The following is a 26,852-nucleotide window of genomic DNA, read 5'->3' as shown; positions in this document are numbered from 1 at the left end:
CTCCTCTGCCTTTTCCTCCCTTCCCTTTCTTCTTCCCTCTCTCCCTTCCTTCCTTCTTCACCTCCTCCCTCAATTTTATTTGGTCTGGCTTTCCTTTGATTTGTCTAAATAAAATAAAAGGAAAAAGCCTTTTAGCATCACAGATATGCTTTGGCTGATTAAGATCAGTTAGAGGTTTTGTCCTTCTCTGCTACTCATTTGCAACCTGATTCTAGGTGATTTTCTTGGCTTCTATGTGATTCATCTGTAAACCTGGAAGAATATATTTTTTAAATATCAATTTACCCCTGAGGTACTGCTATTATGAAATAACGAATATAAACCTGTTATAAATATGAAGCACTTTTAAAATTTCACATAATATCAATGGCATTTATCGTTGTGTCTTCATCATTTAAAAGTAAAATTCACACCAAAAACTTGTATGTACAGTGGTGTCTTGCGTTTATATAAAAATTGGATGATGAACTTCCAATGGCTGTCATTCATAACATAAACCAATAAATATGTGTGCAGCAGAATATACCCATTTGCAAAAAACAGTAGCCTTCTTCTCTGGTTGGAAATACAACAACACTTTAAACCAATCAGAAACTGAGATTTCCTGAGGTGATGAAACTCAAGAACCATTTACTTGGTGGCTTTTTGAAATGTAATTGACGTAAGTGATGCAAATTTGCAATATAAATTTTCAGCATACTTTCATCTTTTAGTCATTAATGCTCTTCACTTCTTTCTCTTCTCTCCCTCCTCCTCGTTGCAGGGTGAAATCGCTCCGTTTTCTTGGGCAGCCCTACATGGTAAATTCAGGTCTCTGCTTACAACAGAACCTAGGGAAGATTTGTGACAGATGGGGCTAAGTCACAAACTTGCAGCCTAAGGCAGAATCTGAAGAACTTTCCAGAGTGTGCCCATATTTACCTGATCAGAGAGAAAAGAAAATCTGCAGAGGAAGCTGAGCCTGGCTGCTTGTCATAGCTGACACAGAGCCATCTGCCACAAACCTGTGGCGGCTTCAGATCTCCAATCCCTGCCACCACCCCAACTCAAATTAAATACAGATTCCTAGAGACGTTATGATGGTTACACATGTCCTCGGCATCACATGTAGGAGACTGTTCAAAAAAAATATGTGGCCTGTTGTATAACCGCACTCATGTATCCCATATGTGGTGCCACATTGAATTTCCGGTTGAATCCGTTTTTATCCTTTGTACTGGATGACATGGTGCCTGAATTCTTTCTTTTCGCCGACACGATGGCAGCCAAACTGCAGCTTCAAACGCTTACACTTGGCTGGGTTTCTACCTAGGTTGCCAGGTTATCATCGGAGCCTTCTTGTGTCCTCAAAGGGCCACGAGGCCTGAAAGGAGGATCAGAATGCTTCGGGACTAATTGGGCAGCCATCGCAGAATTGTTTGTGGGCAAAGGGCTGCTTTAGCACTTTTCTTCTAGCAAATTAATGACTCTCAGGCACAGGGGTTTTTAAGTGAAGGTATTAATAAGAGATCTGGCAGGTATTCCCATGATTCACAGAGTTACATTTGCATTTAATTAATCTTAAAGAAAGTTGCAAGATAAACAGCTGTAATTCGGACAAACATGACAAACAGTGAAGCCATCTAGCCCATAAAATGAACACTGACATACTTGTTTTAATTTTTTTTCCCAGTGTAAAAATAGAGAAATCAAAATACTCCTAACAAAACCAGTAATTTTGATAGAAATATTGCTCCAAAATACTTGCATCTACCTACAAATATAACCTTTTCAAGATAAATCGCTTATGATTCCAATAGTCAAACTGCTGTGTTTATGTTTTGAATAGCTAGATGGTAAAATAAATTTTTAATAAAGTACCCACTGCAATTTTTAATTAGCATATTCATTTATGTATAGATGTATACATCTACCTATATGTTTCTCACGGAACGTTTTCCTTGTGACAGAGACAACGAATACAATTGTTTCCCTTCCGGATGAACAAGGATCTGTTTTGCAAATGTTTGTAAGATATTATGACATTTCCAAGATTTTCTTTGCATTCTGGAAAGCAGGAGGTAAACATTTGTAGTCATTAAGGTAAAGTCTGTTGATAAACCATCTTCTGTTTACTGACAGGTAAATTGTAACTTTCCCTAGCTTTTGAAATGAGTAACTTCTATACACCACAGAGTGAGGCACAGTCAGGGAAAGGTGGCGCGACAAGGGGCAAGCCGGTCTCTCTAGCTTCTGGAAGGATCGAGTAGCCTAGCAGGCATCTAAGATGGAGAAAGCAATGATTCAGAAGGCCAGTAGGGTCCATTTGACAGGTAGCAAAATCGAAAGCACGAAATAGATCAAGGTTAGGGAGCCAGACAAAGCCCTTGGGAGAGAGGCAGTATTACAGATCAAAGAAAGAAGGATTTCAGAGTCTATGAGGCCTGGGAATTTAAAAGCAGGAAGAGTAAGAAGCAGAAACAACAAGCTCCATCTGAACAGACAACTCTCTCCAACCTTTATGAGACCCACAGTGTGTGATGGGCCACTGCAGCACTGGCTTCTAGACTCTCTTACAGGGAAGCCAGTGAACAAATTACTTCCTCACCCAGAAAACAAAGAGCTCAAGAACTATTTTGGAAGTTCCTTCCAGTCTAAGGCTATGGAACTCAGAATCTAGCAGGTGTGCTCCTTTGGAGAGCAAAACTAAAGATATAAATATTAATAAGAAATTCTTTGCCACTTCTCATGGGCAAGGTTATACTTTATGCCACCTACTGAGATAAACCAGATGAGTCAGTTGGCTTCTGTCAGGCGCTGTGTCACATATGACATCTTCTCAAAATAATATTATCCCACGGTCAGGAAATAGTGCTTCGTTTACTGTGTTTTTCTATCCTGAAGATAAATGGTGGCTGAGATATTCTACACACAACTAGTACCCATACATGTTTTCTCACTAATTGATAGGAAAAAAGAAAAAAAAGCATTAAACACTTTTCAGAGAGTACGTCTGAAACATTTATGTATTTTCCTGATTTAGGCAAATATAATATTGAAAGTTACCTGTATGTGGGCATTTTTTCTACACTCATAAACACAAATAAAATTTTGCCATTAGCTGTGGCCAACATTCCTTCCAGGACAAAAACTTACATTAGGCTGGGTACGGTGGCTCACGCCTGTAATCCCAGCACTTTGGGAGGCCAAGATGGGTGGATCATGAGGTCAGGAAATCGAGACCATCTTAACTAACATGGTAAAACCCCATCTCTACTAAAAATACAAAAAATTAGCTGGGCTTGGTGGTGGGTACCTGTAGTCCCAGCTACTTGGGAGGCTGAGGGAGGAGAATGGCATGAACCTAGGAGGCGGAGCTTGCAGTGAGCTGAGATTGTGCCACTGAACTCCAGCCCGGGCGACAGAGCAAGACTCCATCTAAAAAATTAATTAATTAATTTAAAAAATAAAAAAAACTTACATTAAATGTGTCACTTATTTGCGTGATGCTGAGATTTGGAGTTTAAAAAAACAAAACTTATAAAGACTGTAATGTCAGAGTTGCTATTAGATCACAAAAGCAATAAAAAGTTTTGTAAATGTGTAATTCTTAACATTTAAAAATATGTAGGAGTGTATGTGTGCGCTCACACATGCTTCTCAACACCCATGACCTAGTGGAATGGAGTGTTATTAAATAAGTTAATCAGTATTTTGCTGAAATCTCAGCAGATAATTGGTACTACAAGTTGACTCATTAATTCGGTTTCCCTTATCAACCACCCCCATCATTTATTGTTTTGAGTATGTTTTATGGAAAACTTAATCTTTTCTTTTTTTTGACACTCGATTGTTTTTTCTTTTATTTGTTTTTGTTTTTTTTTTTTGAGACGGAGTCTCGCTCTGTCGCCCAGGCTGGAGTGCGGTGGCGCAATCTCCACTCACTGCAAGCTCCGCCTCCCGGGTTCACGCCATTCTCCTGCCTCAGCCTCCCGTGTGGCTGGGACTACAGACGCCCGCCACCGCGCCCGGCTAATTTTTTGTATTTTTAGTAGAGACGGGGTTTCACCGTGTTAGTCAGGATGGTCTCGATCTCCTGACCTCGTGATCCGCCCGTCTCGGCCTCCCAAAGTGCTGGGATTACAGGCGTGAGCCACCGCGCCTGGCCTGTTTTTTCTTTTAAAATAAAACCAATTTTAATTTTAAATATCTTTGAAAGTCCATCCATTGTCAAGACTTTGACACAGTGTCTTGAAATACAGCTTGCCCTAAACTTAATCTGTGTTTCTGGCTGGTGTTCTATAACAAATACCAGGGCACCTGGTTCTTAACCTTCTCATTTATACTGTGTTGATCAGAAATAGATGCAAATACCTTTTTAAAAATGCTCCTGGTTTAATAAGCATCCTTCAAATACAGTTAAGTTTAAATGCCCTGCTCCTGTTCTCAGTCCTTCAGACATCAGTATGGCAGCAGAATCCATAAGTCAATGGAAACTCTTAGCCATAGAGGGCTGCATAGATTAATTTCAACACCTTGAAATGCATCTGGAAGCAAAGATTTCATTTTATGTTGAAGGTGTTAATTATATTTGATATTTTTAAAAGTAAAATCTGTTTTTGAGAAAGCATCTGCTACCCAGAAATATTATGAGCCACAAAAGAAATTTCACTTAAGTCTCAAGATACTTTCTGTGGATGATACAATCAGTTTTCAAATGACAGTCCATGCTGTCTTTTAATGCTGACATACACTGTGGGTCTTATTCTTCTATTGACTATTGACCCAACTGCCTTTCTTTTTCAGTGGAAAATTTGGGACTATTTAATATTAGATCTTATGTTTAACAATGAAAAGGGTATATTATAAACCACTGACTTGAACATGTTTCATTTTTAAATTTGAATTGCAATACAGACAACTAATGCTCCTATCCTATGCCCTCTCTTCAAAGCTATTCATTAAAATGTAACTGGGGAAGTTTGAAAAACATGCGAGCAATTCTACATGCTGCTCAAAGATACAGACATGTGATTAAAGAACAGTATTACAGAAAACCTGGGCATTAACCAAACTTACAATAATGGTTATGTCAGAGGGGCCATGGTAGAGGAAAAAAGGACATAAAAGTAGGGAGAGGTGCATTCGTTGCATGATGAGCAGTCTGTTTCTTAAGCTGGGTCATGATACACAAAGGCTTCTTGCCACTCTTTATGACTTTTCACGCATCTTCAGTGTATTTATTGCATATACGTTTTGATAGAAGATATAAATACTTTGGGAAGCATGTTACTAGTTTTGCTATCAGGCTCTCCTTAACATTTCTTGGTTTCCTCAACTATTGATTGAGTCAGAAAACTGCTTCCCTCAGACAGTGATAGAAACTACTCTACTGCCAATGTTGCTTGAGAAGACTTTCCTCTGCTTAACAGGAGCCAGGGACTTCACCTCAACCCTCATGCTGTGGAGAAAGTCAGACTTAACTGGCCACAGGTTCCTGTTTCTTGGGGCTGCTGATCGCCATCTCTAACAGTCACCTGTGGCAATCACAAGATGGAAAACTGTAGCTCTAAAACTCCCTTCTGAAGGGTAAGGAAAGGAAGATGAAGGCAGATGTTAAATGAGCCCAGTCTTTTTCATCTCAAAAAATTCAGAACTACCTGTTAGAGCACAAGAGCTCTCTGAGCTCCCAACCACACTACCCACTCCCCGTAGTGTTGTCTCTCCCCTTTCCTCTTCAGGACGCAGGAGCGAATCATGGTCTCTGTGCTTTCATTGCAATCTATCCCAGGGGAAGAGTTCTCCCTGGTATCTGTGGGATGCACTCACTGCATGTGAGGCACAAATGGCTTCAGGGACCAGGATCCCCACTCAGTCTGCAGTCCATTTTTCTAAATTGGAATTTGGGATCAGTTTCTTCAGGTGTCCCGCCATCATCTCACTATCTGAGTTATTCCTTATCCACTCCCAACCCCAAGGAGAGGATCCTAATTGTTTTTATAAACTGATAGAAGGAATTGATGATTCTTGGAAGATAATTTTAAATGGTGATATTACTTTCCTATTAGTTACTGCATTTAAATAGCAGACCTAAGGTGGGGTGCGAGAAGATGTGACTCCTAGGAATACTGGTATGACCTTTCTCAAGCAACCTGAAGTTCTTTAGATCTGAAAATTTAATGTCTTCAATATCATTTCACAGATGAGAAAATTGAGGCACATATAGTGACATATTTAGGAGCTGAAGTGTGTTACAGAAAAAAAGTTTTTTTGTATAAGCCTTTCCCTACATTGGATGTTGTCATTGTCACCTATGTGCCTTTCAGGAAGCACCAAGTGCAGTGTGCATGACTCAGTTGGACCTCTAGTTCCCTTCTGTTTCTGTCTCCAGCTGGCAGGATACAGCAAAGGACAGTGGAGATGGTTATTTTGTGGCCCACTTTTCTGCCGTTAAAAGGGACACAAGAGACCATGTAGTATGGCCAATTTTTTGTTTGTTTGAGACGGAGTCTCGCTCTGTCTCCCAGGCTGGAGTGCAGTGGCGCCATCTCGGCTCACTGCAAGCTCCGCCTCCCAGGTTCACATCATTCTCCTGCCTCAGCCTCCGGAGTAGCTGGGACTAAGCCACCTGCCAGCATGCCCTGCTAATTTTTTTGTATTTTTAGTAGAGATGGGGTTTCACTGTGTTAGCCAGGATGGTCTAGATCTCCTGACCTCATGATCCGCCCGTCTCAGCCTCCCAAAGTGCTGGGATTATAGGCGTGAGCCACCGCGTCCAGAGTATGGCCATTATGTTACGTGTTTTTATTATTGCTCTGATTCTCCCTTTAGGGAGGCATTCAGTGAGTATACCCCATCTGTCACAGGCCTGCACCACTCCCTGTGGTCTTACATGCTACTGAATTCATACATTTAGGTAAGTTCCCTGGCCCTCCTGAGAAGCACTTATTTTCATAACCTCCTGTATTTGAGATGTAGGAAACGGGGGCCTGAGGAGAAGTCCCTCGGTGGTACAGGCAGATCTAGAACTCAGATTTTCCAGGGCTTTTTCAGTAGGCTGTGGTTGAGCAGTAGTCAAGACCACCTCTTCAAGGAGGGAAAAAAAATTGTCTTCTCATCTCTTTCTCCTGTTTCTTCCTTCTGCCTCTCACTGTAAGAAGAAATGTGTTAATAAGTTAAGTTGCTAATACCCTACTCTAGGTGTATTATGTTACACCGGCCAGTATTTGTATTCTCAATGACTATAAGGAGAGGAATGCAGAAGAATTGATTTATGTACTAGAAGTTCAGACTCTGTGGCACTTATGATATTTCTGGACAACTGACTCTTCTCTATTGCCTTTTGAATCATACAGCGACAAAGCTGCTCACCCATGTATGTATAAAGCTGACCCTTCATCCGAAAGGCAGCCCCCAGTGTCTCCCCACACAGGGCGGGAGAGCAGAGGGAGCAGGTGGCAACGTGGCAGCACCTTGAACTGTGCAGCACTGGGCCTGCTCCCCCTCATCCCAAAGCAATAACCCAGAAATTACATCCTGAGACTTACTTCCTCAGAAAGAAAAGGAAGGGGAGGGATAACTTAAAAAGAAGAAACTTCTAATATGGTATTAGACCATAATTCATAGGGAAATTTATGCCTGAGATATGAATTTCTGAAAATAAGGGGCTTTTTTGGAAGGGAAACACTGACACGTCCTTAATTATAGAGTAATAAATACCAATGGTATATTATCTTCCGATATTTCCTTACACAGATATCAAAGCATGCAGCTGTTTTTGAAAACTGATAATCAAGTACAATATGAGTATATTACATCTTGCACTTACAACACACCCTTCAACTAAGCAGCATCATGGAGCACTTAACGGTGAGAAACAGAGCTGCTCATAGTAGAAACCTAACTGAACAAATTAGCTTTGAATTGTAACTTAAGAATCGTAGTCAAACCAAAGCGTCTGTCCTTGCCAGGAAAGGCATTCCAAAGGCAGAGAGCATGCCAAGTAAAAAGCCTTTGCTTCAGGATTATGGAGACAGTTCTGAAAAGCCAGCATAACTTAATGATCAATCAGAAAAATATAGAGCAGTAACTACACAACTGAAGGATGCATAAAAATTGTACAAAGCGTTAATAGTGGAATGGGGAGGTAGGATGGGATTTTACGAGCCAGTATTAAGCTCTTGGAAAGCTTCATTTGTTGCCCTCAATCCACACAGCAGAAAGAAAGAGAAAGAGACAAACATGGTCAAAGAAAAGTATGTGGACAAATGTGGGGAGTAGAAAAGGAAATGAAGGTTAAGCAAGGCCAATATGATTCAGAATAAAAGGGAGGGAGGGAAGTATAAGGAGCCAGCTGTAATTACTGAATGTTACATTAAGAAGAGCTGAAATTGAGAGGGGGAGGTCTTGAGTATTTTACTAAGTGGATTAATGTCCTCTTCCTCGGGTGTCTGAAGTTGCAGATTTTAATTTATTTGGTGCAGGGATTTATTACAGAATTCTTAATGGGTGGGGAGATAAACAGGGACAATTATAAACTCTTAGGAAGTAGAAAAGAGGACCATATAATACTTTCTATAAATTTAACTGTAATAAACAGGGTTTCAAGCTATGGACAAAGATAGTCAAAAAAAGCATTTGGTCCATGATAATAGGACTTACAGGGAAATAAGAGGTATGTCCAAAAAACTTAAAGACCACAACAAAGAAAAGCCCACATAGATGTGTGAAACCAAGGATTTTGAATGACTTAGGAGCTAGTTTTATTGCCGCTCCCCTTTCTCCACCCATTTAAAAAAATAAATCATAACTCTGGCATTTAAAAACCTACTCATGAACATCATTTATTAGTATAAACTTAATCCTGTGCTATTCTTTGGTGGGTGGTAAGAACATGAACTAACAACAACTGGACTAAAACGACGGCAACAGGATGATCCACTCAAACACAGGAAAGCTATAAGAAAAAGAAAAACTCCTAATATTGCTCTTTCACCTTACTTACTTTACAGAAGGATAAAGCCAAAAAGGGGAGAGCATGTGGCTAAACCACAGAAAGACTAGATGCCTAAAGGACAAATTTTAAAGTTTTCCTAAATAGGTATTAGAAGGGGAAGGGGGATTTAAACCTTGTGTGATTTACATCATTTTGTTAATCTGCTAATCTGCTTCCCTGGAAGGTGAGAAAGAGTGCTGTCTGCCTTCTACAGTTGAAGAGACTAGGGCAGAAACTGATTATGTTCTTATCCCTGAGTGTACCTGGCTGTCATCTGGCTGGCAACTAGTCCACAAACTATTGGTTCAGGCATTTGCCTGTCAATAATGTTAGCCATCATTTAAATTGTTAAATATGGATCAGAAGATCTTTAAGAATTACTGATAGGCAGCTATTAATATTGGATGTAAATAGTATTATTTGGGGTGTGAGTAAATCATTTGACTGGAACCACATAAAAAAAGGACTTGGTAATTTTATTTTTAAAATGCTGTTCGGGAGATGGCATTGATGAAAAAAATACAATTGAAAATGAAAAAACATCATCTACAAAGAGGAAGATGGGTAAAAATGACTAAACCAAGAAGCCTTGTCACCTTGAACCTGATGCTTCATTGTATCAGAAGAAAGTAAACAGATTGCTAACAAAGAGACAACCCCTTCTCATTTCCAAAACTGGCCCAGCAAATAGAGAAGAGTGTACTGCGTGGCGGCTCGGGGTGAGCCTTTAATTTGAGTATTAAAAATGAGGGCACAGACCTAGAGGTTTTTAATGGTCCGCGGGCGGACTTTAGATTCTGAACACTCCTCCACCTTAGATGGAGAATTCGGGACACGGTGGAGTTTAACCAGTATCTTAAATCCCAGGGACAGGGTGGAGATTGCTTTGAGATCATGATTAATTAAAAGGAAAGAAATCAAAGCAGACATCTCTCCTTTTTCCATTTGAGCCTCAGAGTCATGGAGGGGAACTTGTGCTCTGTGGTGCTTGCCGCTATGTTCCCTGGCTTTCAATCGGTTTGGCTTTTCCCCTTGAATTTTTAAGGCTGTGATACCAGGCCAATAAAATAGAATCTACAAAATTGCAAAACAAAATTGTGTGTATGTGTGCGTGTGTATTAGAATTTTACTGAAGATAATTGCAACACTTTAAGCACAAAAATTTTTAACTTAAAATGTGTAAGTAATGAAGTTTTAAAGAAGCAAAATGTGCTCAATCGGAGTATTTGTAGTCCCTTTTTTGTAAGAGGTTCCCCAGATCTCTGGGTGCATCAGCAAACTGTCCTCCTACACGATGGAGCCTGCAGCTGCGATTTGGCCCCGGGCACCACCTATCCAGTCACTACCTAATGCATTTTACATTTGCACACATTGTCAAGGGGTGGGGGGCAGATAAGGGGCCTCCCCGCAACCCCCCAGCGTTCTGTTTTCTTTTGTCGCGGCCGTCAGCTGACACATGGAAAATGTGGTGTACGGTTTTGCTTGCCTTTAATCTGTAATTAAGGATCCCTTGTCTGGAGCTTGCTACCTCTTTTCGTTCTGCCTCCCTGCCGCTCAGGTCTCCTGCCCTCGGTGGGGTTTGGCCTGGCGCACCGCAGCCTGGGGGCTCGGGGTCGCCGGGCGGAGGAGCGGGCAGTGGGGAGGCAGGGGTCGCAGGGACCTCCGCGGAACCCGGCGCTCCTCTGCCGAGAGAGCGCACGCCCCGGCACGCCGGCCCCAGCTCGCCCGAGCCTCCGACCAGCTTGTGCCTTGCGTCGGGCCAGCTGCGCCCGCGTTGCCCAGAGCGGGTCGCCTTGCCCGCGCGTCCGCTCCCTCCACACTGCGGCGCCTGAGCGGCCAGCGAGCCCGAGCTCCGGTCTGCGGCGGCGCCCGCCCTCAACGCCTTGCTCAGTCTGGTCCAGAGCGGTGGGGGGAGTTTTCTGCACCTTTCAGGCACGGGAACAGGTCGAGGGACTGGGGAGGACGTTGAGGTCACGAAGTCATCACCCACTCTTCTCGGCTGTGTGGGCGCTGCCGGAGCGCAGAGCCGAGCACGAGGGGCTCGTCCCAGGGCGCGGGCCCCGCCAGCCCCCGGCGCTCCCACCCGCGCGCACTCCCTCGCACACCCGCGCTGGCACGCGCACCCTGGCGCGCGAACACCGTGCCACGCGCGCGCTGTCACGCACACACACCGGCACGCACCCGCCACGCGCGCGCCGACACTCCCAGGCTGGCACGCGCGCACGCGGTGGGGGCCCACTCCTGCCCGGGTTTGGCTGCGCCAGGCTTGGGTGCTCTCGGGCACCCCCGGGAAGGGAGCGCAGCCCGGTGGGCCGGCACCCTGTGCTTTCCGCGTCTGAGGATTTCATGGAACTCGGTTCCCTGAGTCGGCGAGGCTCAGTCCTCAGTGAGGGAATACGATGAAGACGCAAAGCAAAACTAGAAACACCGGTGCCTACTACCTTTTTAAAAAACATAACTTGCCCTCAGCAATCCCGGGAAAGGGAGTGGGGATGGGCACGGAGACTCTCCGGAAGGGATTTTGTCTACACACTTTAGAATAACTCCTCTCTGACTCTGGTATGTTCGGATACGTGATTTAAATCTCACCCCCCAGACGCTTTCTTTTTCACTTCGCACCTGTATATTGAATACAAACCTCGTTTCTCCTCCTCACCACTAACTGGTTTTTTAGGAGGAGTGGAGAAGAGTAGTTAAGCAATATTGGGGCAGGAGAATATTTAGAAAGGTAACATTTATTTGTCACTCATTTGCTCTGATTAAGTTTTTGAAAACTTGGGAAAATACTCCTATTTTGAAGCTTGCATTTTGTTAAAAGCCTCACTCACACTGCCGTGATTTATCATTATTTATCCGAGTATACACATGTATGTATAGGAGAAAAGGAATGCTGATCCTTCCTGATTTCAGCAGTGCCGTTTTCCTTTCTATCCATGTGGTTTTAGCATAGTTTTCTCCCTCTTTCTCACCAATAGAGATATTATAGTATGCAAAAGCAGGGCACACCTGTGACCAAATACAAGAAACATTAGCCTGGAGTGTTTGCGAATATTCCTTGTCATCTATCGCTCAAGATTTACCCCCTCAGATTTGAAATATTTCCCAAAGTGGTTTAAAGGTGTGAGCGGGTGGGTTAACACGTGAGAGCAGTCCAAAAGTAAAGCGAGGTTGGGAGAGGGTGGCCTACATAAACCTACCCTTGGAAGGCTAAACAAGAACGCATGGGAAGTGCATTAAGAAGAGACTGTAAACAATGATAATCAGGGCTTTCAAAAATCATAAAACGGATTGAAATATCTGATTCATTATTTATTCATCACAGCACAACTTTGCAAATCTGAGAATAGTGTTTGGAAACCAAGTGCCTTCTATTTAGTACATCAAATCAGCAGATGGGTCTCCCTTCCAAACTGCGGCTAAAGGGTTAAAGCTATCATTTTAGGAAAGAATCTCAGGAAATGATACTCAGATCTAATATATTTCCTTTTCTTTCTGGCAATAATATCCCCCAAAGAATAAATATATACTTATTGATATCATGATAATGTTTCTCATTCTGAGTACAAGTGTCAGACTGATTCCCGTTTGTGTAAGTGTTTTTAAAACTGCGAGGACACTTTCGCTACTCTGAAAGCTGACGAGCCAATGAAGGGGAGCTTCTTTTAACTCCGTAATAGCAGGTTACATAGTAAATGAACACTGATGGTCAAATAGCCAATTATGGTATAAATATCCGTTGTTTACAGAGAGGTGTTAAATGAGCCTTAGAGTACAAGGGATTAGGCCGATCTCTGCTACAATTTGTTCTTCAACCCATTATGTCTTCCCTTTAAAAGGCCATTGCCATTGTAGGTAGTATGCACACAGAACATACTTCTCTATGTTGATTTTAGTTTGCTTTATTTCGATGCACACTGTTGTTTACTTTTTAAAATTTAAATAAATGTCAGCATTGTATAATTTCTATGTTAACAAAGCAGTGAGCAAAATCCCTTGTATGTTTATAAAATATTATTGTTTAATTCACATAGTTTAGAAATTCCAAATGTTGAGAATAGGAAGGAGGCCAAATACCATCTGTTTATAACTATGATGCATCGTAATATGTGTACTTTTAAAAGGAGTTTGGTCAATCATGCCACTATTTTATCTGCTCGGAATATGTTGGAGATTTAAAATGTAATTTACAGGATTACTTTTAGTGCGTTGCATCCAACTGTGAGTTGTAAAGAAATCGGTCTCTTCTGTTTTTCTCAAATTAATCATGTAACAGCCCCAATTAATGGGGGCTGTTAAACGTGTCGCTTTTTGCTTAGCTCCAGAATTCTTCTAACTTTGGCTCAGTCCACCTTCTTGATGCTGATAAAAAGTCCAAGGACAAATGAAACAAAACACTCCTAGCTGTGTCTTTCTGCCAGGAGATAGTCACTAAGAATGGGAGGTAGGGTATGGTAGCTAATAATTAGCTAGCATCAGCCCTGAGAAATTACCTGTGAAATACCCTTTGGTACTAAATTGAAAAACATTTGACACTCCCTGTTTTAAAATAGTATTTTCTTGTCCCTGAGACTTCTGATTTAACTTACCTTTTATTTCAAAGGCATCTAATTGCATACCATGTAACAAAGGGAGTATACTTTCTTGCAATAGATGAACAGGTTTTTGTTTTTGTTTTTAGTTACAAACTCAAGTTATTCAGTTAGGAACTCTCCCTTGCTTTGCAAATCAGGGAATCTCAGCAACTGGGCCTTCAGTTCCCAGGCAGTCATAGTTTTGAATCCAGAGGTGGTTTTAGAGTGTCACACCATGGGGTCTCTTTTTCAAGAAGGAGGAAGTGAAGATGAGCTCAGATGTCTTGAAAAGGTTTGAAAGCTGTGATAAAAACGTTTATTAGCAAATGATGGTTGCTTGATTGATTTTTTAGCAAGGTAGAATCAGTAAAAAGCTACATCTTGAAATGCTTTTATAAACACATGCAGAAGTATGAAAACAAACTCCCAATAAACTGGGCATGTTCTGGATGTTTTACTTCTCAGTTGAGTGTTCAATGAAAAAACGGTGCTGTATAAAGTGGTTTCTCTGTACTATTTAGCAATATCTGTTTTCTCAAACATTTTAGTTTTAGCAGCTTCATCTAAAATTGTACCAACCTAGATTATGTACTCATACATAATTAAGAACATGAAGAATACCTTCTCTAAGTAAATAAACTGACCCATTATACTTTTTTTTTCCAATCTAAATATTATATTTTGAAAGTCTATTTGTTTTCTTTCTGGTCAGATTTTTTTTTCCCAAAGAATGAATCCATTGACTTCTTATGTTATCAAGATATGCTTAAGCTTGTTTTTCTTTGGCTTACAATAAGAAAATGCCAGACTCCTTTTTCCTATGTAATTGCTCAAGTGTGTACAGAGTATAAGAGCGAATCCAAAAAATAATAATAATGTTAGGGATAAAGAGGAAAGAGATTGGAGAAAGTGGGGGGGGGAAGGGAGGTAAGAACAGCAGAAGATAGAACTAGGATAAAAGAGGTTTATCAGACAAAGCTTTCCAAATTGCTTTGAGGGGATAAGACATAATCATTACAAGCATCATCATTTCCAAATAAAACCTAGAATGTTGCATTCAGATATTAAACAGCTAGGGGAAACTTTAAAGTGAACCTTTTTGATGCATGTGAACTAGTTTTTTCATTCAAGCCCAGCATTCTTAAGTGAAGCAAGTACTAAAAGATAGCCATATTTTCATCATGGGAGACAGAGAAGAAGTAGAGGCATTCTCTGTGTTTAAGGCATTTACAATATAAAAATAAGCCAAAAATACATAAAATGAACAAGACTAGCTATAATGCACTCTTATATTTTGCCTATTGTAAGTGCAAAAATAATGATGATTTTAAATGGAGGAATTATTCAGACATGCTTTCCAACTGATACTTTAGCAGTTCATTTCTAGGCAAGTTAAACAAGGCTTAAAATGAATAAACTCTTCAGAACTCCTCTAGTGTAATGAATTGCAGTAGATAATCAAGATTGAAATTGGCATGTAGGTGTGCATATCATGTTCCCTTTAGAACTGACTTAGAGCCATAGCAGTGACCCACAGTGTGCACATAAGTCATTGCTATAGTCATATTATCTTGACAGCCAAATCATTTTATAAAATATACTTTAATAAGTTACTATTGAGCCCTTAAGTAAAATCATGTAACTTAACCATTACTGAGTGGGCATTTATAGGTATTATATTTAAATTGGGTAAAAGATAAAAGAAAGGAATTAAGAATAAGAAAAATGCATGGGAAACTATTTGCTTCTTGCGATTAATCTAAAGCATGCCAGAAGTATCTTTTCATTTTGCTTTTTATGAAGAATTATTGACCCTACGAAAAGTCATTTGAGGACTGCAAGTAAACAAACAATAAAAACAATAAAAATATTGCTTTTTTAAGGAGAGAATACAGAAAGTAGTAAACTCATGCATTGTAGACATTAAGAAGAAAAGATATAAAATTTAATACACACAATAAATAATAAATATTCTTCAGTTTCATATGATGGCTAATGAAGGGGAAAGCTCATGTGGAAAATTTGAAAAGAGAGACGAATGTAACAAGGTAATTAACTCTTTGCTCCTTTAGCCTTAGAAAAGAGAGAGTAGGGTAAGATTTCTTTTAAGTTTAGATCTGCAGCAACCACAGAGATCAAATCGGCCTCTCCAAAACAAATAAAAGGAATGTCACTAGCTCTCCAACCCAAGCTTCAGTCTCGTTGTTGCCCCCGCCCTCCCCCAATCTTGGTGCCCCAAAATCTCGGGCCCTGGAGTCTTTGCTCTTTGATGGAATTCTTGCCTCTATTCAGAGATCAGCAGCAGCTGGGTTCTTGCCTTGTTCTCTTGGCCCTTCTACTGATGGAATCTGCCATCTGGTATTCACTCTGTTATACTTGGGTAGCTCTTTATAATTTAAGATGCACTTCTTCATCTGTCCTCTGATTTAGTCTTTAGAATGCCCTTGTGACATAGATAAACTGTAGTTTTCGTCACAAATGTCAAAAGGAGCAAGTCAAAATCATACTGCTAGGACATTGCAGAACTGGGACTAGCTGTGATAGCACATGGCACCCAGCGTACCCCTTCCCCTTAGACTGGGTTTCATACTTTGTTCTTCATTTGGATTGCAAACATCTGAATACATTACAATCACCCTCTTTGTGTTGGGTGGGGAGAAGAAGGAAAAGAGAAGGAGCTGAAGGGAAAAAGAAAGGAAAGAAATCTCTTCAGGCTTTTCTGTGAAATGGAGAAGGATAAGTCTTTAAATAGCTCCCTCTCTGCTTACCAAGATTAGTCAGGAGGGAAGCACTTCCTAAAATTTGTATCCTGTAAAGGAAAAACGAATTCCAAAGCTATCATGGAACAATGTGCTTTAACAGATAGAAATCTGAAGTTGATAATCCATTGCCAGAGCTCCTTAATGGATTCTGGGATATGCATGAGTTGGCCACAAGCTGGATTTGGAGTAAAAGGTGAAGAACAACTCTTCTTAAGAAATGAATAGGAATTTGGGAAGACTGAGGGAAAAAAAAAAAAAAAACCTTGTAGAGAGGAAAAGAAAATGGTCACAGAATAGAAGGACGTAAGCAAGGACTTAAAGGTAACATATCCAGCAGCAACCCGTAGTGGGATAGAGTGGATTATTACATTCTTTTTATTCAAGGGATGGATTACACTCTGTTTTAAGGTTGTGGCCCAATATCATCTCTACCTCTAATCCCAAGCTTCCATTGAAAGCCGGAGACACTAAAATTCGCTTGCTTTAGTTCCACATTTGGAGAATGAAGGTACAGGGAGGGTGGACAAAGGTGACACTGCAGAAGGAATGATTTAAAATAAAGACAAGGCCAGGTGTGGTGGCTGACTCCTGTAATCCCAGCACTTTGAGAGGCCGGGGTGGGAGGATCACTTGAGGCCAGAAATTTGAGACCAGCCTGGGCAACACAGTGAGACTCTATCTGTACAAAAATCTTTAAAAATTAGGTGTGGTCAGGAAGGGGAACATCACACACCCGGGCCTCTTGTGAGGACGGGGGAGGGGGGAGGGTTAGCATTAGGAGATATACCTAATGTAAATGACGAGTTAATGGGTGCAGCAAACCAACATGGCACATATATATATATGTAACAAACCTGCACGTTGTGCACATGTACCCTAGAACTTAAAGTATATTAAAAAAAAAAAAAAAAAAATTAGGTGTGGTGGCATGTGCCTGTCATTCCAGCTACTTGGGAGGCTGAAGTGGGAGGATCACTTGAGTGCAGGAATTCAAGATTGCAGTGAGCTGTGATTGCACCACTGCATTCTAGCCAAGGCAACAGAGCAAGACCCTATCTCTAAAAAATGAAATATAATAAAGACAGAGAATGTTACGGAAGTGGAAAATAAGGACAGGAGATAATTAGGAGAAATGGAAGCCCTTTGAAGATGAACACTAAGACACAAGAAACCCATAATGCAGGAGGTCTTAGAGTAAACCGGGAAGCTGATTGTTGATGCTGTGGACACTTGGACATTTTTGGCTCTTCAGCATCTACCTATCCTTCTGTCAGAATCTGAAATTCTGTGTGAGGAAATAATTCTTTCTTACTGATATGATCAATCCTGGAAATGGAATCTTGTCTTGAAGAGAGGGACAAAAAGACAACCTCTGTATTCCAGTCCTTCCTGCGTGGAGGAGCCCAACCAGACTATTTCCACCAGAAGACGGTGGGTGGGGTCTGTTTCCTAACCTTCTCAGCTACTGGGGTTTTTACCAGTCCCAAGCTCAAAAGTCCAGCCTCCCTCCCTTTGATATTGTTCTCTATCCACTAGGATTCTGTCAGGTGTGGAAAACCGAAGGCCCTGGCTCACCTGACTTGTTCAGCAAGGAAAAATTATTTCAGATAGCAAGAAGATGGATGTAGAGTGGTTACGTCTTTCCACTCTCTCATCCTGACCCCGTAAGGTCACAAGAAGGCTGCAGCAATCCAGCCGTCACATCCTCACCATATGTCTCTTTCCAGATGCAGGAGAGGGTTTTTTTGTTTTTTGTTTTTTGTTTGTTTTCTTGTCTCTCTTTCGCAGTCAAGAAGAGTTTGCCAGAAGCTCACTAGGAGAATCCCCCACATAACCTCATTGCATCGTATATGCATAAACTGGCAGGGGGAATGGGAATTGGATCTATCAATTAGACACTAACCGTGAGCCATATAGGGGTAGAGGGATGAATAGACCATGAAAAAAAACAGGATGAAGTTGACAAAGACAAAAGAGAGGAAAAGACTGTTTGGTAGCTAATCCATACTGCAACTTCTCCCAAAAAATACATTCATGTCTAGTTTAGTCAGATTGAGTTTTTGTTGTTTGCAAGTAATTCAAATTAATATCCTTAGTTATAGCTACTACTGAGATTACTGAGATTATTTAAATTTTGGATAACTTTTGATAAATACAGATATAATTTGCTTTTATGTCAAGATTATTTTTTACTTTTTTTATTTATTCATTTAATGTATGTGAAGAGATGGCTTGGGTTTTAGAGATACTATTTTTTACTCTTCTAGATGTCCAGCATGTATTGGCCATAATAAATTTTTTCAATAATAGGTTTCTAAATATGTTTAATGTCTTACTTTGACGTGTATTCATGTGTTCCTTTTTTGTTCATTCTGTAATTCATAAAGTCATTAAGTTATTTGTTTATTCAAAAATTATTATTAAGTGCCTGATATGTACGTGGAAGACATTGGATTAGAAAGAAAAAGAAAAGAATGTTAAAACATTTGCAGAACCTCAAATGAAGGTACATTTATTTTCACTTTATAACATTTTTAAAAGGGGAGCAATGGGACAAAAATGAGGAACCTGTGGATGTTCCCAGCCTTGTCTTCTTGCTAACACATTTCCCTGCTTTGCCTGCTTGGTTTTCTCCATTCTTTTTGTTCTGAGGTGAGTCTTGCCTTGACAGACAAGTTCTTTTTGGGCTTTAGGGATGAGAATAGGGAGGAAAGGGAGAAAGAACAAAAGTTCAAAAGATTAAATTTGGAGGAGGAGGTTATCTTGACGTGAGAGTGGAATTTGAAGACAGATACAAAGGAGGAGAAGCAGCTGCTGTGTGTGAACCACTAGATGGGGGAGGCAGAGGGGAATTTTTCAGAATAGCTATGGACTCTGTGCCCTTCACAGTGTTCAAGAAAATAAATGAAGAACTTGAATCACTTTGAAATTATTTTTAGCTGCTGCACTGTGGTGGGGTTTGTTTTTTTATTTGTTTTTTTAATCATGATGTTGTTCATCTGGGTTATTACTTTGTAGTATCCAGGGCTCTATTGGATTGCAAGTGACAGAAATTAACTCACAGTAATCAGGCACTAAATTTGACTTATGTATTGAAAAGTTCTAGGAGATGATCTTGGGGAATATGAGGACCCAGTGCTCAAGCACCACTCTCTCTGCCCCTTTCTCTCTCACCCTGTCTCTCTCTCTCTCTCTCTCTCCATCTCTCTTTCTCTCTCTCTCTCCCTTTTTCTCTCTCTCCCTTGTTCTCCCTCTCCTCCCTTTCTCTCTCTCTCCCTTTGTCTCTCTCTCTCCATCCCTCTCCCCTACTCCTTTCCCTCCCTCTCCATCCCTCCTTCTGTCTCCTTTCTCCCCTCCTCTATATTGATTTCTTTCTCTAGAAGGCTATGTTGATGTGGTAGGAAAGATAACTTGTGTGTGTGTTGCCTATGATTCTTACAGCCTCAGAAAAGAGAACCTCTCACATCCAGCATCCAAATCAGACCCTGGCAAAAGGGCATTTATTCACCTTGCTTGGGTCACTTTCCTACACTTGTGGTGGGAGATTAGGGAAACTAAGGAAGACAAAATTTCAGATGACCACTTCAGTATTACATTGGAATGGATCCTTCAATCCATGTTAAAAGAAACTTTCCAGATGTTAGGCAGAGGAATAAGTTGTGCTATAGTATCTCTTGTTAAACATTGTATTTCTTGTTAAACAAGTCTCTCTTCTTCATTGAGTTATTTCCACTACTATCACCATATGGGGTTGAATTTTAACTTAAATATAGATGTCTAGTGGTCTTTTTAAATGTCTTCCAAAGGACTAGACTCCAAGGTAGCTTTGAAATGAAAGTTATTAGATATGCAGAAAAAAAAACCATGGGAATAGAGCTGCAAGCAAAGTCACAATAAGTGAAGCAAGTATTCTCCCCTCCCTTGGAAAAATGAGGGACTTAAACTTAAACCTCATCTTGAAGCACCCAAGTCCTTTGCAGACTTCCTAAGAAGGGAAGATGCCTAGTAGGAGATAAATCTTTTGTTAATGAGACATGCTCAAAATAATTCCCTGTTACATACCAGACAGTACAATTAGAGACATTAACAAGAGATTGTAGAATTTCTAAGCTACAGAGGTTGGTATGACCATTTAGTGCATTGTGGACTATAGTTCAGCTGTCAAGTATCTGTTAAAAACTAGTTGTTGATTTCTATGAAAAGTTTTTCATTTCCGAGGATAAGAGAGTCAGTTATGGTGGGGGCGGGGGGACATGTCTGAGTTTAACCAGACTGGGAGTGCAAATAGAACCCTGGTATTCTTTCATATGCCTAAAAAGTACGTATTGGTTCTGAGGTGTTAAAGAGGTCAAGGTCATAAGCCCTGGTTCTAGGAAGGACAGGTCGCTAGGATGATGTGCATAACTGTCGGTGATCAAAAGTGCCTAAGAAATACTTGAAGCTCTATGAGGCAGAGGGGAATTTTTCAGAATAGCTATGGACTCTGTGCCCTTCACAGTGTTCAAGAAAATAAATGAAGAACTTGAATCACTTTGAAATTATTTTTAGCTGCTGCACTGTGGTGGGGTTTGTTTTTTTATTTGTTTTTTTAATCATGATGTTGTTCATCTGGGTTATTACTCAGACTGAGACTTTGCTCAGACTATGGAAGAAAGTGGTATATCGTTGTATAGATAAACATAATTGAATAATCTATTGTAAGTAAACAAAATAAAAAATTGTGTACATACTGTTTACTATAGTTGTAGTAGATTGAATGATTGTTCCTTATTCCTCCTTGTTCTGGAATTGTATGTTTTACATTTATGGCCATTTCCATGTGACTTTGTGCTTCCTCTGGAGGAAGCATAGTACTTTCCCAATCCATTACGTCAGGCTTGGCCATGGACTTGCTGTAACCATTGGAACTGGGTTGGAGGACAGTGTTCCTAGCTGAGGACTTAACAGACACTGCAAGTCTCTTCAACTTCTATCGTCCGTTGTGATAATACCATAGCCTAGGTAGCCACTGGCCTATGAAAAATTTGAAGATACATGAACCCAACCTAAATCCAACTCAGCCTGGAGCACAGAGCTGGGAACCTGAAGTTGAGTTTTATATAAGCAAACTGCAGCATCTCACAGATCTGTGAGGGAGGCATTAATGCTTGCTGTTTTAAGCTATCAAATTTTGGGGTGGTTTTTTATGTAACAATAATGTAGCAATAGCTGACTGAGAGACTAGTATTTTTTCCCTCTCCCTATAAGTGTTTTGGAATTGATGGTATATCTAACAATTCATAGCATTGTAGGATCAAGGAAATTCAGTAATTACATAGGTAATCATTTAATTAGAGTTATGAAAAGTGGTATGAGAGGGGGCAAAAACACAAAACACAGAGACATAACCCAATCTGACAGTCAGGAAAGGTTTTTCTGAGGAAGTAACGTTGAAGCTGAGATCCAACCTTTGACTAAACAAAGTTGGTTGATGGGGAGCATTCCATCTGAAGGGAGCAGTTTTTGCAAAGCCCTTAAGGCCAAAAAAAAGAGCTCACTGTATACTGAGAAGTATCCGGAAAGCAGAGAGAAATCAGGCAAATGACAGAAGAGAAGTTGATGAGGCTCAGTTTCACGCAGTGTGATAGGCTGAACTGTGTCTCCTCATAGATTCACATGTTGAAGCCTTACCTCCTACACCCTGGAATGTGACTATTTGGAGATAAGGCCTGCAGAGAGGTCATTAAGGTAAAATGAGGTCATGTGGGTGGGCCTAAATCCAAGACTGGTGTCTTTATAGGAAAAGGAGATTAGGACACCCAGAGAAAAGACCATGTGAAGACACAGAGAGAAGACAGCTATTCAAGAGGAGAAAGGCCTCAGAAGACATCAGCCCTGCCAACACCTTGATTTTGGACTTCTAGCTTCCAGAACTGTAAGAAAATCAATTTGTTGTCTAAGGCACCCAGTCTGTAGTATTTTGTTAAGGAAACTCTCAGAAACTAATAAACACAGTATGCCCGGGTCTAAGTATGGTGCCCATACGTAGTAGAAAGTGAATTGACCAGATTTAGATATCAGGAAGATTTCTGTGGCTGCAACAGAAATGGATTGGAAAGAAGGAGCAGGAAGAGGTTGTCACAGTAGTCCAGGGGAACATGATGGTGTCTTAGACCAAAGTGGGGCAGTGGAGATGGAGACACGTGGATTGGTTGAAGATAGATACGTTCAGTAGATAAATCAACCATGCTTGGTGATTGGTTAGACAAGGAAGGTGAAGAAGCCATCAAGATGACATTCTGGTTTGTAAAACAGGAAACATGGAGTAGAACCAGATTTGGGAAGAGGCTCATCAGTGTGGTTTGGGACAAACTGTGTTTGAAGCAACTTCCAGTCATAGGATTATAGTGGTCTAGATACCCTGAATATTCTCCCACTACAAATGCTAGAATGCTAGATACAATAAAATAAATAATCTTAATAGCTGAGTTTGGAAGAAAGAGAAATCATCAGGGTTGCCAAAAGGAAGAGAGAACTGAGAACCTGAACAGCGATTGCATAAGCTCACATGGCAGGAGTATGGCTGGCATGGGCTAGGGAGGTTGTTATGGTCTCAGAAACCTAGAGGTTTTCATTTTCATACTCACAGAGACAGAAGACAAGGCCTTGGAAATTCTGGAGGGAGGTGGGGTAGAGTGTTAAGCCTGAACCCCTTGTGTAAATCCAGGATCATTTAAGGACTATACCTTCAGTGAATTGGTAAGACTAAAATAATATATACACAAGCCAAAGAGAAAACAAGGAAGCTTATCTATCTAGGTCTGGGTAGACAGTGGAAAATAAGCCTCCCCAGATAATTTGTAATCACAGACATATACCTCCTATGAGCTCAGTGTCCAGATTTCATGCCCTGAAAAATCTCATGTTCACATGTCAACATTTTGCCAGCAGAAGCAAATGAAGAACAAATCTGGTGTGATAAAACATCATACCAGGCCACACATGATTCCTCCAGATGAAGCCTATTAAAGATGAGCTCACCATTCAAAATTACAAAACACACAGGGAAAAAAATCCACCTTGAGAGACTTAGAAAAGAGTAAAAACAGCAGAATCATACCCCAAGGAATTTCAGATAATAGAACTACCAAAGGTGGATTATAAGATACCTAAAGTTTAAAATGATTAAAACTGAAGAGAAATAAAATGTATTAAAAAAATAAGATGCAGATAGATTTTAAAAAGAATCAATTAGAAATTCTAGAAATGTAAAATAAAGCTTTTGAAGTACATTAAATGGTTTTAAGGGCATATTAGATACAGCTTAGAGGAAATTCATAAACTAGAAAATAAATCTAAGATTATAAAGACATACATATATGAAGACATATATATATACACACACACACTATATGTGTATATAAGGCATCTAGTCTATCCAATGTGTATATAAATTTCTTTCTAAATACATACATACACAAATATATACATAAATGTTAGAATAAAGAAATTTATTTGAATAGGAATTTCATAAAGACTCTGTAGAGGGAATTAGAGAAACTTTGCATATCAAAGCAGATTACCACGAATGAATAATAATAAGATTGACAAGAGACTTCTTAATAGCAACACAATAGAAAAAATAAAATAACATCTGCAAAATGTTGAGAGAAAGTAGCTACCAGTCAGCAGTTCTGTATCTATATATATTTTATATCCTATGCCTGTGTTATTCAGGAATTAGTTCCAATACAAATATTTATTTCCAGATAATAAATGAGAAGCTATGATTCATAGAACTTTGTTGAAAACCAAGTCAGAATGTTCTTCAATAGAAAGAAATTGAATCCAGAAAAGAACAATGTAAAAGAAGCAATAGTGACAAAATAAAATAGCAAATATTTAGGTAAATCTAAGCAATATTTCTGAATAAAAACAAAATGGAACATTTTTTAACTTTACAGTAGTTATTTCTGAGGGGAGGAAGGCAAAACTGGTCAGATCAACCCTATGAGTAATGTTTTATTTCTTAAGTTGAAGGGTAAACAGAGGCTATGATGATTTCTTTTTGTCTTAAATATGCCATAAGAAATTTAGAAATAAATAAATGACATATATTTTTTTTAAGTTCAGTGGATACAAAGGTCTGAAAGATAGTAACATTTAAGATTGGTAGGGAATAATCAGACTTTAAGTGTCCTTATATTCTTGTGTTGTTTAGATGAAGGGTAGATATATTAATTAACTCTAAGCCTTACAAAGCTAGGGTAGAAGAACAGAAATAAAATATGTTATTTCCAAACAAGAAGAAGTTAAGAAAAAAACTTGATTGGCCCCCAAATGAACAAGAAAGCAGGAAAACATAAGGGCAGCAAGTAGAAACACAAAATATAATGGTGGAGACAAGTCCAAATACACAAAGCATTACAATAAAACACTCTAATGTTGCCAGCTAAAACAGACATTGAAATATTGAATTTTAAAAATTCAGGTGAATGATATTTACTAAAGACACATCCAAACCTTAAAGGCATAGAAAGATTGGAAGTAAAACTCTAGGAAAAGAAAAGCTAGCAAGTACTACTTGGGAAAGGAAAGTCTTATATTAATATTAGAAAAATAGACTTTAAGGCAAAAACCATTACTGAAGCATTGTTAAGAATAACAGTGCCCAGTGCATAATTGAGAAAAGAATAAGTCACCTGAGCCGGGCGGGGTGGCTCACGCCTGTAATCCCAGCACTTTCGGAGGCTGAGGCGGGCGGATCACGAGGTCAGGAGATTGAGACCATCCTGGCTAACACGGTGAAACCCCATCTCTACTAAAAAAAAAATGCAGAAAATTAGCCCGGCGTGGCAGCGGGCACCTGTAGTCCCAGCTACTTGGGAGGCTGAGGCAGGAGAATGGCGTGAACCCGGGAGGCGGAGCTTGCAGTGAGCCAGGATCGCCACTGCACTCCAGCCTGGGTGACAGAGCAAGACTCCCTCTCAAAAAAAAAAACAAAACAAAACAAAAAAAAGAATAAGTCATCTGAAAGACATAGCAATTCTAAACTTGTATGCACCAAATAACATACATTCAAAATATGTGACACAGAAATTGATCAAATTGTGAGGGAAAATTTAAAAATCTACAACCATAGTGGAAACTTTTTAACACTCTTTCGCTAATTGGTAGATCAAGCAGACAAAATCTTAGGATATAGAGGATTTGAAAAAGACAAATTTTAAGTTTAATATGATGGATATATATTGAATCTTGATCCCAACAGTTTGAGAATATGAAAACTTTCAAGTGTACTTGAAGCATTTACTAAATTGACCACCATGATGGTTAATTTTAGGTGTCAACTTGACTAGATTAAGGGATACCCAGACAGCTGGTAAAGCATTTTTTCTGAGTAAGTTTGTGAGAGCATTTCCAGAAGTGATTAGTATTTGAATCAGTGGATTGAGTAAGGAGGATCTGCCCTTACTCAGTGTGATGGACACCATCCAGTCAGTTGAGGACCTGAATAGAACAAAAAGGCAGAGGAAAGCTGTATTAGTTTGTTTTCACACTGCCGATAAAGACTATACCCAAGACTGGGCAATTTACAAAAGAAAGAGGTTTAATGGACTTACAGTTCCATGTGGCTGGGGAGGCCTCACAATCATGGTGGAGGAGCAAGCCATGTCTTATAAGGATGGCAACAGGCAAAGAGAGAGAGGGCTTGTACAGAGAAACTCCCATTTTTCAAAACCATCAGATCTTGTGAGACTCGCTATCATGAGAACAACACAGGAAACACCCGCCTCCGTGATTCAGTTACCTCCCACCATGTTCCTCCCACAAAATGTGGGAATTGTGGGAGTTACAATTAAGATGAAATTTGGGTGGGACAGAGACAAACCATATCATCCCACCCCTGGCCCTTCTGAAATCTCATGTCCTCATTTCAACACCAATCATGCCTTCTCAACAGTCCCCCAAAGTCTTAACTCATTTCAGCATTAACTCAAAAGTCCACAGTCCAAAGACTTATGTGAGACAAGTCCCTTCTGCCTATGAGCTTGTAAAATTAAAAGTAAGTTAGTTACTTCCTAGATACAATGAGGGTAAATGCATTGGGTAAATACGGCTGTTCCAAATGGGAGAAACTGGCCAAAATAAAAGAGCTACAGGCCCCATGGAAGTCCAAAATCCAGCAGGACAGTCAAATCTTAAAGCTCCAAAATGATCTCCTTTGACTCCATGTCTCACATGCAGGTCACGCTGATGCAGGAGGTGGGGTCCCAGGGTCTTTGACAGCTCTGCCAGGTCCTTTGCAGGGTACAGCCTCCCTACCAGCTGCTTTCATTGGCTGGCATTGAGTGTCTGTGGCTTTTCCAGGTGCACAGTGCAAGCTTTCAGTGTATCTACCATTCTGGAGTCTGAAGGATGGTGGCCCTCTTCTCACAGTTCCACTAGGTGGTGGCCCAGTAGGGTGTCTGCATGGGGGCTCTGACCCAACATTTCCCTCTGTACTGCCTTAGCAGAGGTTCTCCATGAAGGCCCTGCCCCTGCAGCAAACTTCTGTCTGGACAT

At 40.2% G+C, this 26,852-nt stretch overlaps 1 protein-coding gene across 35 annotated transcripts in view; it reads left to right on the top strand.

Annotated features, from left to right (window-relative positions):
* Positions 1-24,989, top strand: part of GTDC1 (glycosyltransferase like domain containing 1) — a 393,230-nt gene extending 368,241 nt beyond the window's left edge. For 30 of the 35 annotated variants that reach the window (XM_073019656.1, XM_038000658.2, XM_007964889.3 and 27 more), the window contains one exon: positions 764-1,876. Coding sequence is in view for 10 of the 35 variants with exons in the window: in XM_007964906.3 (XP_007963097.2) it covers positions 764-847 (84 nt within the window). In the remaining 25 variants the exon portion in view is untranslated. Of the gene's footprint in view, positions 1-763; positions 8,790-22,086 lie in introns of those variants that run through there. The other 5 variants (XM_007964892.3, XM_007964901.3, XM_007964893.3 and 2 more) reach the window with 4 other exon arrangements.
* Positions 24,990-26,852: the final 1,863 nt, after the last annotated feature.

The sequence above is a fragment of the Chlorocebus sabaeus genome, chromosome 10 (assembly GCF_047675955.1).
Source record: "Chlorocebus sabaeus isolate Y175 chromosome 10, mChlSab1.0.hap1, whole genome shotgun sequence".
In the NCBI taxonomy this organism is placed as follows: domain Eukaryota; kingdom Metazoa; phylum Chordata; class Mammalia; order Primates; family Cercopithecidae; genus Chlorocebus; species Chlorocebus sabaeus.
The sequence above is the reverse complement of the archived record's forward strand: the minus strand, read 5'-3'. Positions and strand labels throughout refer to the sequence as shown.